This window comes from Anguilla anguilla, chromosome 18 (genome assembly GCF_013347855.1).
Source record: "Anguilla anguilla isolate fAngAng1 chromosome 18, fAngAng1.pri, whole genome shotgun sequence".
Classification (NCBI taxonomy): domain Eukaryota; kingdom Metazoa; phylum Chordata; class Actinopteri; order Anguilliformes; family Anguillidae; genus Anguilla; species Anguilla anguilla.
This window is the reverse complement of record NC_049218.1, coordinates 21048895-21061207: the sequence shown is the minus strand read 5'-3', so window position 1 is coordinate 21061207 and position 12313 is coordinate 21048895. Positions and strand designations below refer to the sequence as shown.

The following is a 12313-nucleotide window of genomic DNA, read 5'->3' as shown; positions in this document are numbered from 1 at the left end:
GCTCTTTAATAGAATAATTACGGGCCTCATCTCCCACTACTCCTTTTGTTAAAGGTCCCAAGACGGGTGGGGCTGGAGAGCTTACGGTGGGGGGGGTGTGAGGGGGGGGGGGGGCGCAACAGCTCTGAGGCATTAGCCTCTAAGATGTTCCTCTTTTCACTGTCGAGGGCTAGGGTACTCCAAATGTACATGAATTACCCACTTTGCACCAAGACTGTCACCATCATTAGAAGTCAGTGAATTAGTGTACATTTATAGTGTGAAGCAGGCATCCTGATTATAGCACGAAAAGTAACTCAAATGAGGAAAGTTTGCATATTTAGTTGAGATTAAAACAAGTGATTTTTTTAACAACTATCTTGCATAAATACTACAGGTTGGAAGAATTGCAACACTAAATGAAGTAAATAATGATTTATTAAAAAATAACAATTCCCCTGCTTCTTTAACCCTCTGCAACATGGAATTTGTCATTCCAAATGCTTCTGGAATTCCTAATTTTTGTGACAAATACACCTGCCTGCAAGCCAATGAGAACCAGACCTGGGTTAAAAACGTATATGTTTTGGATTCAAATACTTACTTCTACGCTTTACTGATCTTGTCTGGTGTGGAACCAATGAAATACTCTCAAGAAGTACAAACCACGCCTTCTGGTCATACTGGCAGGCTCAATTACACCAGGCAAGATCAATAGAGCACAGAAAAGTATTTGAATCCTGTAGATATTTCAATTTTGGCCAATGTAATAGCTTCACATGAAAAAGAAATAAAACTTCTATTAAGGACTGCTAAGGTCATAGCATTCTCTTTTGTAAATCTAGTCCAAGCATTGCCTTTCCAAGTGGCATAGGGTACTGCTGGAGATCACTGGTACGTACGAGACAATGACACAGGTAATAGGCTTTACATTCTTGCATAAAAAACTGATGCAGACTTCACGAAGCATTTTTGTTTTATTGCCAGCCACAGAAAAAATGGATTTGATGCACAGCCTAATCCACTGAGAGAGAGCAGGACTCTGTGCTCATTATTCTGAGGTAAGAGCACAGCCGCAGCTGGCCATCACTAGTGCCAAAAGACCCGTTTCAGAACAGTAAGTAAGGTAAACCCACACTTAAACCTCCCTTCTGTGGCAGAGTATACGTTAGGCTGCCAATCGCCTCACTCCTGCAGCACACGCATTCAAAAGTAAAGACACACAAGCATCTCTCCAAAAGCTCCTTTAATACATTCACAAGGGCCCACATCGAACTTACACTCACATTAATAAAATACACGGCACTCACTTGAAATATTGTAAAATGAAAGCAGCAAACCACAAAGCTCGGCAAAACAGCCCTGCTGAAAGATTTGAATGCCACATAGATTGTGCACCTTCCTTTCAAATGTCTGTCACCGATTAATTCTTTGAAGTATTTAGCAGACTATTCAGGCCAGAAGAGACCTAATGGGAAAGTTATGAATAATTCTCTCTTGAGTATGAAACCTCTTCTGCTCAGAAAGACCTTCTTGGTGAACGCTCCAGCATACTGCTTCTCGTTAAACATTTCTACCTGTCCAGTGGCGTGCTGAATACTGTAGCTAGAGCTAGCCGAGCTCAGGGACTGAAGAGTCCTCAGACAAAAAAAGATCCATTAATGTCTGATATTAAACAGAATCAAAGGCGGGGGGGGGGGGGTATACCTCGTCTGGCTCAGCGAAGCTTTTTAACCATTAGCCAATAAAAGGAGGCAGCGCTCGGGCTGGTAAATGACCGAGGCGGCATTGGCAACCTCGTTACGGTCCTCTCAAACTCACTTAGAGACAGAAACGGGTCCAGAGAGTTGCCTGTCTTGATGCACCGCGATTGCTTTAAATGTACTGTCAGGAGCGGGGCGGCGGCTCTGCGTCTCGTCACCAGGTTATCTCCAGGCGGCCGGTCCGCCACCACCCCCCCCGGTGCCTGCCTCGGGATCAACCGCTCTCCGACGGGGGGGGGGGGGGGGGGGGGGGGGGGGTTATGAAAAGAGGACACCTTGTCACTGCCCACCATCGATGGCAGTGTTTTCATTGCATAATAAACACGGTACTGGAGATGCGCTTGTCAGTGATGTCATCTTCTGGAGATTTACTTACATCCACTGAATTCAGGTCTTAGACACAAACTGAAGATCTCATTGTCCTAAAGACCCGCAGAGGTCAAGCAGTTTAAATAAAATATTACTGAAATAAACAAGCCTCTTGGAACGTGGAAAAAATGCTTTGTTGATCACGCCTGTCAATCAAAATATTCTACAGCACAACAAACTGTAATACAATGTTACCTCGACTGTGAAGAAATGAATCTGATGAATAAAATGCATTATTATTGTTATTATTATTATTATCATCAGAGAAAATCCTGCATCAAAGCATGATATTAGCAGGGCAATTCAACAACAATAATAACAATAATAAGAATAAGAATAATAAATTAAGTCCCTGTGTTTACATTTATTTCACAGTCAATGTCCAGCATAAAGTGTTCCAGCAAATATAATAATTCAACACCACATTCAAGCTGTCTCCCTGTGTTGAGAAACCTCTACATCCTGTAGTTAAGATCGCACGTGGTGTTATCTAGTGTGCAAATGAAAAGAAATAAACTTAGGAGGGGGAAAGTAATGGTATTTTACATGTGTCACCACACACGTCAGAAAAGCCTGCAGTGGAGGTTGTGTGTGCACCTGGTCGCGAGTGACCTTCATGACGGCTAAGAGCAAACCGGACGGGTGGTCAGGGGCTGGGGGGGGGGGGGGGGGTCACTTGGGCTTGGTCTCGGCGTCGGTGACCTGGCGGATGAAGATGGCGTCCTCGGGGTGGCTGATGTCGCCCTGCTCCTGCATGTAGGACGTGACGATGGCCAGGGTGGAGCCGTCGTTGCTGAACGCCAGCGAGGCGATGCTGGTGGGGTAGCGGTGGAACTGGCACAGCCGCTTCTTGTTGAAGGGGTCCCAGATGTTCACGAACCTGTCCGAGCCCCCTGCGGGAGAGGAGGCGTGGTCAATGCCGAGCGAGAAGCATACGAATGAAAGGAGGCCGGAGGGCCGGAGTCCCGCCCATCAGCACTGCTTTCTTCTGGGGGTCTCATAGGGGGCACAGTTCTGTAAAACAACCCTACACCGGAGCTTAAATGGCTAACTTACTACAAATGTAGATGAGCCTTCATTCAGCATCCCAGAGTTTTGCTCCTTTCGCCCCATGTCTAATGGTCTGAATCCACTTTTCTCCTCTCAGTCTTAGCACGAGAGGACATTAAACCTTAAAATTGGGGCTCTGGGCTTTGTTATTTATAGAGCCCACCACACAACAACTTTTAGGCATTTTTATAATCTTGATAATCCACTGACTGCCAATACCAACCCTATGGAGCACAACAGATTGCCCCCCCCCCCCCCATCTCTATAAAAACAGCGGTATAGGACCGAGGTGGAGCTCTCACCTGTGGCAAAGGTGTTGTGAACGCTATGGAAGGAGATGGCGTTCACAGGGTAGACCTGCTCGATGCCGTTCTCCTTCAGTCGGTGACATTTGAAGGCGTACTTCTTCTTCTGAACCTCCAGGCTGGGGTCCAGGTATTCTACTGCAACCCGACCTTCAATGGAGCTCAGGACGTAGCCCTTAAAAAATAAATAAAACGATTTAATTTTAAAAAAACAACTTCATCACCAACAAAAGACTCTTCCCTGAAACCACAGGACCGGTCTCAGACTCGATTACCTTCACTGGAGTGTCTCACTTGAGTTATATAATGGACAATTGTTACCATTTGCAAAATTTGATGGTTCCTGTGATTTAAAAATAAAAAAGCATCACCAATGACATGACAAAAGGGAGTTGGAACCAACCAGATAAAGGACTGGAACAAACCATTAGAGATTAGGATCGTAAGAGTCGTTTAGTCTGGTTTTAATGGTAGCGGTCTGTGTGCTCGGCGCATGCCTGCTTGTTGGGAAAGGCTCGGATGCAGCGCGTCTGGTACTTGAGGCTCGACTCCCTCCTCTGCTGCACGTATCCCATGTTCCTCAGGTCCCAGACGAGGACCCTCCTGCCCGCCGTTCCCACGATCAGCCGGTCCCCCGCCACAGAAAGTGTATACACCTAGAATAAGACGGGAAAGATGGTGTTGACTACAACCCAGCCGAGCTTTTAGAGGCAACGCAACCAGGCCCAATGCCTTTCTAACGGCCTGCAAGCACTCAAAGACGGCAAACGTCACTAATTCTCACAGGAGGGAAAAATAAAATAAATAAATAAATAAAAACCCGCACTGGAAGCCGGACTCCCATCTTCTTTATATATGGGGCCCATTATTCTGGCCGTAAATCACGCTCCCCAGCCAGGCACACTCAGTCTCCGCCCACCAGCGGGTTTGATGAATCCCGACATACAACACATCATCCCAACAAATCTTCACAGCGCTGCCAGCCCGCTGTCTCCCTCCGTTTAACCACTTCAAATCATTTTGATCGCCCCGCTATTAAAATATGTAATTCATACCTGCCGTTTAGGTGATACATAACACAAGCTGTTCTTTATAAATACAGGTTGTCAGATAAAGAGTCTGTTTTTAAAAAAATAAATTAAAAATCGTCTGCTGCCTCCTCAGCCTTTAAATCAAGCTCTGGGGCTGATGGGTCATGCAGATTCCGGGGTGGGGGTGCTGACGGCGCGCGGGCGCGGATCATCCATCCGCGCGAGAACAGCGAGCGGCGATGACATAATGACCGTGGCGGACCTAATAAACAGCTTCATTCACCGGAGCTGTTGCGTCGGCTGCCATCAGTCACAGATTCATCCCCCCTGCCCGTCCGGCTGCTGCCAAAAGCTCCGATAAATCACCGCTGGTACCCACTGCCATCCGTTTATCCACAACACGGGTCTGCGCGCGGAACTGGGTCAGCAACAATCACAGCAGCGGCAGGCGCCTTTTAAGCCCTGATGCAGCGCATAATGCAGCCATTAAAGCTGAGACTAAGGGGATCCTCCAGGACTTCTACTGGTTAGGGCCCAAATGCTCAGTAACTCACTGCTGGATTAGGGACAAAATGCTCAGTAACTCACTGCTGGATTAGGGCCCAAATGCTCAGTAACTAACTGCTGGATTAGGGCCCAGAATGCTCAGTAACTCACTGCTGGATTAGGGTCCAAATGCTCATTAACTCACTGCTGGATTAGGACACAGGGAATGCTCAGTAACTCACTGCTGGATTAGGACACAGGGAATGCTCAGTAACTCACTGTTGGATTAGGGCCCAAATGCTCAGTAACTTGTTGCTAGATTAAGACACAGGCAATGCTCAGTAACTCAGGGCTGGGTTAGGATCCAAGGAATGCTATACAGGCTAAGAACGGAAGCTTGTTTACCTTTTCAGGTTGGGTGAAGGTCCCAGCATTGCAGGGGGTCCGTGGGTCCCAGAGCCGAACAGACCGGTCCCAGCTCCCCGTTACCATGACATTAACTTCTGGGCAGTATTCCACGCAACGAATGGGGGCATCGTGAGTCCCCACTATTGTGTCTGAAGGGAAAATGGGGACGTGGACACATTGTCACTCTATTCTGATTTACCACAAGCTCCTACAAAGCGATCTGCCAATTTCATTTGTTTTACATGCAAGCCAACTCAATTTAACTTCTGTTAAAAGTCCAAAAAATTGCAGCAAAGTTAGACATTTGTGAGTTGACATGAAATAAAAAATCAAATGAAAGTCAAATGAAAAGGCTGTGGAAAAACTTAAATTGTGTTAAGAAATTCAAGTGCACTGCTCAGTGACACCTGTGCTTCTCCAAGAAGAAACAAAAGGCCTCATTCCTCCACAGTGGCACTACAGAAGAGAGATTCTGAAATTGTGCTGGAACAGTGGCAGTAAAAAAGCTTTCAGTGGAAATGTACATAAAGCAGGTGGGTGGAGATCAAATGCATGTAAAGGATAAAATTTAGGGGTTTTAAAGTAAAATGTGAGAAAACGTGCAGAAAAGAAAAATGACACACACACACACACACACAATTTACTACCTTCACAGCCATGGTTTCCACCAGGCAAGTCTATGCTATGTTAAATTTCTAGATTGTTAGACGTACCCTGGTCTGTATTTAAATCATGGGTTTTCAACTGCATGTCCAGCCCCCCACTCCAGGCATGGGTGGGGTCCTATAAGATAAGAGGTATGTCATCCAAAACCACTACTTCACACCGAAGAGACATAGATAAGGTGGACGTAGCAGCTCAAATATTTATTTTCCCTCTTTATTTTCTTAATAGCAAGGCACTACATATAAAAAAAATTAAAATATCACTGGGGACTTTTAATTCTAATATTCATGCAGACTGAAAGTGGCCAAACAAGTGAAATGCCGCTGCTCATGATTTGATGATTTGATTTAGTGGTAGCACAGTTGGGGAACCATCCCTTTGGGCTGCATCTGCTACTAAGCAGTGTGCAACAAACACTGATGCAAGTTTAATATGGAAAAATATCTACTGGGTTTTTTCACTGCATTGCACACAGTCAGAAACTTACTCAGGAATGTGTACCTGCAGAACAGACATTTCATTGCCAGCTGTATTACTTACATAAAATGCACAATCAAGCACAGGGGCCAAGTGCTGGTACTTCATTCTCATGGAGTTGCCACCAACATCAAAAAGTCGGACAGTAGAGTCCCAAGAGGACACCAGTAAGAACTGGGCAGTGCTGGGGCTGAACTTCACCGCAGAGATGCTGTCCTCCGGCCCCTGGTTTAGCTTGAACTCGTTCGACCCCGTCATCTGGAGAAAAAAAAACAGCCGCGACGAGCAGGTTATTTCAATTCCTCGTAAAATGTGTTGAGTTGCTACCTTAACTAGCCTTTCCACAACAAACTAGCATTCTGTGATACACAAAACAAATACGTACACGTCACATCCTGTTACGCATGTGTCAATAAACTAGTCTCAACTTCCAACCTTACAGTATGACTAGCTAGCCACCGTAAAATGCATAGCTGAATGCACAACGTTATGAATGCATAGTTAACGTTAGTTCTTGGTAGTTCCTTGATAGCCAACTATAGCGAGATTGAACGTATTTCAGAGCCTCACACCACCAATAGCCACACCACCAAATTAAAATTTCTAGCCAGGGAGGTTAGCTCGGGTTGCATAAATCAACTACCCGGCGAAAGGCGTAGCATCAGCTATTAAATTAGCTAAATTAGCCATCACTGGGGACGACAGCTATCCGGACAATACTAGTGCTAGCTAGCAAAGCATCCAAACGAAATGGGTTATTCAAGTTTGTCTGTTAGTTATACTGTGACAGCAAAAAATAACAAACCTAGCACAGATGTGGCCAGTAACGTTGGCCTACCAATTCGCCGGGCCTAACTAGCAAACGTTCCGAGCAAACGCTTCGGCTTATTTTTAGCTGGAAAGCATGCTAACGTCGCGTTGGCAAGCTATTCAAAACGGGCCAATATCAAGTATAAATGGCCACCTTCTGTGACAATAAATAGTTTTTCGATGACTTTATATGCACTCACCGCTACGGCTAGATAGGTGCTACAGTACTCTTGTTGTTTCCGAAACCGAGCAGCCGACAATCCCTTTTCAATCAAGACTACAAAACGGCCGGCAGCTGTACCGCCTTCCTTGTTTCAAAATGTTACGTCTTCAATTGGTCAACAGAAAAGTAGACCGCACCCACCGCCTCTCATATTGGATATATAGTAACTTCCTGTTACTCGTGAGTAGTTCCGTTGTTCTTGTATTTGTCATGTGACATGGGACGCATATGCACGATCTTTCAGTTCAAGCTGGAACCATCAGTCTCTCAAATTCTGAGGTATTCAGCGACGTGTTGAAACGGTGATTTCATTAGACAACAGTGGATTTGTCTGGTTACGCTGTACTAACATTAGACGATTTCTCTAGATGTTTCTCATTGGCGGAAAATTCTCCGAAACAGAATTGCAGAATTGTATTGCTACCTATAGGCTGTGTGACAGTGTAGTTAGTTAAATAGTAATATTTGAACATGGTTAGGCAGTGTAGTCTAAACAGGTTTAGCTACCTGACCATATAAATTATGAGATACAACATAGGCTACTCAGGCCATTCTCATAGGCCCATGTCTGCACATAGGCCTACGCACATGGCTTCTTTGTCAACAGTCTGCTTATCACAATAGCCTATTGGTATGGAAAGTGAAGTCCAAGTCAAGTTGCAACAACGATTCTGGGCCACATCCCTTGTAAACGCAAACAGTACTCCAATTAAAAAATTTTTCTATTCATCTATAGCCTATTATATTTTAAAATTGTCCCGGAATTGGAAAAGTTACACTACACCTGCAAAGCATGCCAATTATATTGTAGTAGGCGATCTATTTTTACTTAGATTTACTAATATTTTTATCAAAACGTTTGACATCAAATAGAACCCTAATTTTTTGTAAGTGGACTATTAAAACCCGGACCAGACTATAAAGCACGGTTTAAAAAGTTCTACTAAAATACCTTATAAAAATTCACTTGATTTTTTTATTCACTAGAAAACTTGTTGTTGCAACCTTTAAAAATACATGATTATTATTATTATTATTATTATTATTATTGTTGTTGTTGTTTTAAACACGTAGCTAAATATGTTTTGCATCGACATCTCTTTCAAGATCCGGCTTTAAGTTTACAAAAAATTGAATAATCATAAAACGTGAACGCATAGGCTACTGTCAATAGCAGGCGCACTAAGAATTTACATTCACATCACAATTCAGTTGTAAAATATAATATAGGCTAGTCTAAATTGTAGTGCTATAGTGTAGTGTTTTTAACCCCAGTGCCAAATGAGAAGAAATGTCTGACAAAAGCAAACGTGTCAAATAGGAACGTCAATAGGCTATCAGATGTCTGTATGTAGTCTGTATGTTCACATCATTTCCTCTCAGGATTTAATACTGAAGAAAATACTCAATGCACGTACTGATGGCGACTGCGCATTGGAACATAGAAAAAACAAACATATGGAGTTGTATAAAATTTTATTGGGGGGGGGGGGGGGTGTTTGGGGAGGGGGAGGTACACTTAAACAACGACAGTTAATTCTTCAACCGGTAGTTGCTTGATCAAAACTGTATTTTCGTTTTTGCTCAGCCACTCAAGATAATTTTATAGATTTCTCAGATCATCTTCCAAGACTACTTAAAGATTAATTACATTTTTTTCTCCTTAAACTAGTGATCCGATTTATTCTGTGCAGACAGATTTTTATTTAGCTTTTTTTAATTAGATGGGCTGAGGAAAAGAGCTACAGATTTAATTTCCACCTGATTTCATCTGTATTACAATGGAAAAAAATCCCCATATAACGTGTAAAATCGGTTAAACAAGGGAGAAAACACTAAATAAAAAAGTACAAAATTCGTATACACATGGTGTATTTAATACATTTAGAGAAGCACGATGCTTTCTTATTTGCACATACAGTTGCTGCATAATAAGAAATATGTCTTCAACAAATAAGGTGATATAAATAGACATATAGGCTATTTGCCAAACAATTTTATGCGTGTATCGTAGATTTTTATAGGTTTGATATTGACTTTGTCATGAGTTTGAGGTCAGTATTCAATCTTGTTGTAGAGATTGTACAACGGTAACGCTGGTAAGTTGCTGCCCGGGTAATACAGAGGCGTTGGGAAGGCAATAGACCTTGGAACCGGAACCCGTAACAAAGAATTATCTCTAAAAACAAGCGGCATCCCAACTAGAGTCTGTGCAGACGCGTGAGCCATATTGGCCGCTTCCAGTTCTGCTGAGAGCTGTCGTTTCCATTTGTTCCTCCGGTTTTGAAACCACGTTTTCACCTGTGTCTCTGTAAGCTGCAGACTGGAAGCGAGACAGGCCCGTTCGGAGCTGCTCAAGTACCTTTTCATGTCGAATGTGGACTCCAGCTGGTACACTTGACTCCGGGAGAACACGGTGCGAGTTTTCTTCTTTGCCGAGTTGCTCTGCTTGTCAGTCCCGTCTCTTTGCCGCTCCTCAGAAATGGGTGACATTTGGTTGCATGGCCTGTCTTGTTCGTCTTTGTAATCCTGTAGCAGTGGTTGTGTTAAATGCTGCCGTCGCTCTGTTCCGTCTTGTTCTGGTGTAATTCCTTTCGAGGCGTCTGCGTGGGAGAAACAAAACAAATTGGCAAGCAACCAAATCTCTGAAAACAAAATTATCCTTTTTGATATTCGCACAACGTATAGTCTAAATAGCCTATGTGTTGCTCATTTGTATGAAAATATGTGTCTATAAAATGTAGGCAATGTGGTGTTAGTTTTTCACCATTCAGTGAACATGATGCAGTCTGTACAATTAATTCACTCTATAATCGCGAGGATATGCAGTAATGGTGAGAAAAAAAATGCATTTTAGTACAGGTTTAAAAAACCCCAGAATAGCCTACCGAGCAATTGAATGTATGTGCGAGTTTCAGCGAAATGCTTCACTAAAATCTAGCTTTGTATTCGATACTTTGTTCAAGAGTTCATTAAATTTGAACTTTGACTATTGGGTCGACCGTTGAAAGATTATAAGTGCCCCATTGAATAAACAATGCAATATGACTAACACAGGCACATGATCCTAATTAATTCCGGCTCGAGTTTACGGTCAATTGAGAAACCAACACATTTGTTTTAAAAGCCTGTTTGATCAATTAACATACTCGATTAAATTTGCCACGAGGGAAAAAATATCCTGTAATTATTTGTCGTTTCATCTCTTCGGTGACGCCTCAGACGGCACTCCTTAGTAGCATGGTGTATTACTAACACCATACTGACATAATAACAACATCAACAGCGCAACAAACAAGATGCAAATTTCGATTCACTTACTTATTGTGGAAAAGTTAAGGGATTGGTGCTGGTTGCATGGGTCGCTGTGCCCGGGTTCAGAACAGAAGCAATGTGACGAATCTTCACCGCTGCACTCCTCCTCGGAGGACACCGACAGCGTGCGCCTCCCCCGCAGGATTCCTGTGGAATTCTCCTTGGTACCCGATCGTGCGCCATCGGATGTGGTACCCAGAATTGACTGAATAGTGAAACTCGAGATTGGGGCCGGCGAGCACTTGTTACCACTGTCTTCTGTGTTCATTCTGGACTCATAACATTAAGGGGGACGAAGCTATGCGCGCGTGTAAAATGTGTAAACTTGGATGAAAAAACAACACGCGGCTTTGCCCAGATGTTCTGGATAGGTTCTTTAAAGAGATGGTTGAGGGGATTTAGTTGTTTTTCCTGGAGCTCGCTATACATGAATGTATTCCTGCCTACTTCCACGCGCACTCGACTAAAGGCAGCATTGTGGCGTTGCTTCATTTGCATGTAGGTAAGCCTCCCGTGGTCCAATCACAGGCTTAAAGTAAGTCCCGGAAATTTTAAACTCCTTGAGATTGAACGAAAGAAAACGGGAGGGCTCACCGTGGGTAGTTTGACAGCCATGGGTTCATTTTCAGATAAACCTCAGATGTGTCCTTAAATTCTATCATATGAAATTCATTCGTTTGACAACAAGGAATATCTTAAAGGCCCTGCCGTCGAAACATGGCAAAATTGACACCCTAAGAATGTCGGAATGCAAATTAGGAAAAACATTCCATTTTAAGTAGGATTATGGATTTCAGGAGACTTTTCTTTCAACCACTCAACCATGAAATTATATTTTACGCCATGGTCTTTTCTCGCGTTTATATATATATATATATATAGAGAGAGAGAGAGAGAGAGAGAGCATGATTCAGAGTTAAATCACATTAAGTCACAGTAAAACAATAATGACAACTAAATTTCATGTGAATGCATCAATGAAGAGCGGCACGGTGGACACAAAGCTCTGTCAGAAAGCAAATACCCATTTTTATGTTCTGTTGGTTAATCCGAGCTAAACAAATAATGCATTGGAAATTAATAGGAGCATACATACCAAGTCAAAATGGAATACACGTATCGACATTGAATGATATATTTTGCTGATGTAAGCGCCTTAAACATACAAACAATTTGAACAAATAATAAAAAAGCCCGATTAAACTTATTTAAATATATGACAGAATCCACAAGGAAAATGTGATGGTTCGGCACCTTTCTACCCTGCCCTAAATATCATAATGCCGATATTTAAGAAATAACATCAACTGAAAATGATAGCTTAATTATAAATAAACCGAGAGATCTGCGAAGTCGTTCATCTTTACTAATGCCATATTTATACGGTAACAGTTTTAACTGCGTATGCTTTTCGAATATTTCTTACATTTC

The 12313-nt window shown here is 43.0% G+C and overlaps 2 protein-coding genes across 3 annotated transcripts; both read right to left on the bottom strand.

Moving 5' to 3' along the window:
• Positions 1 to 1208: 1208 nt before the first annotated feature.
• On the bottom strand, positions 1209 to 7677 carry LOC118218494 (mitotic checkpoint protein BUB3-like). 2 transcript variants are annotated; one of them, XM_035401180.1, is made up of 7 exons: positions 7545 to 7677; positions 6598 to 6792; positions 6105 to 6174; positions 5389 to 5540; positions 3964 to 4122; positions 3464 to 3641; positions 1209 to 3004 (listed from the first exon to the last, which is right to left on the bottom strand). In XM_035401180.1, exons 2-7 carry the CDS (start codon positions 6790 to 6792, stop codon positions 2784 to 2786), a joined length of 975 nt encoding a protein of 324 aa, XP_035257071.1. In that variant the 5' UTR covers positions 7545 to 7677; the 3' UTR covers positions 1209 to 2783. The 2 variants fall into 2 exon arrangements, with proteins under 2 accessions (XP_035257071.1, XP_035257072.1); XM_035401181.1 differs by lacking the exon at positions 7545 to 7677 and adding an exon at positions 7340 to 7489.
• Positions 7678 to 9060: 1383 nt separating this feature from the next.
• Positions 9061 to 11652, bottom strand: hmx2 (H6 family homeobox 2). The gene is made up of 2 exons (XM_035401182.1): positions 10889 to 11652; positions 9061 to 10170 (listed from the first exon to the last, which is right to left on the bottom strand). Exons 1-2 carry the CDS (start codon positions 11148 to 11150, stop codon positions 9623 to 9625), a joined length of 810 nt encoding a protein of 269 aa, XP_035257073.1. The 5' UTR covers positions 11151 to 11652; the 3' UTR covers positions 9061 to 9622.
• Between the last annotated feature and the right edge of the window lie 661 nt (positions 11653 to 12313).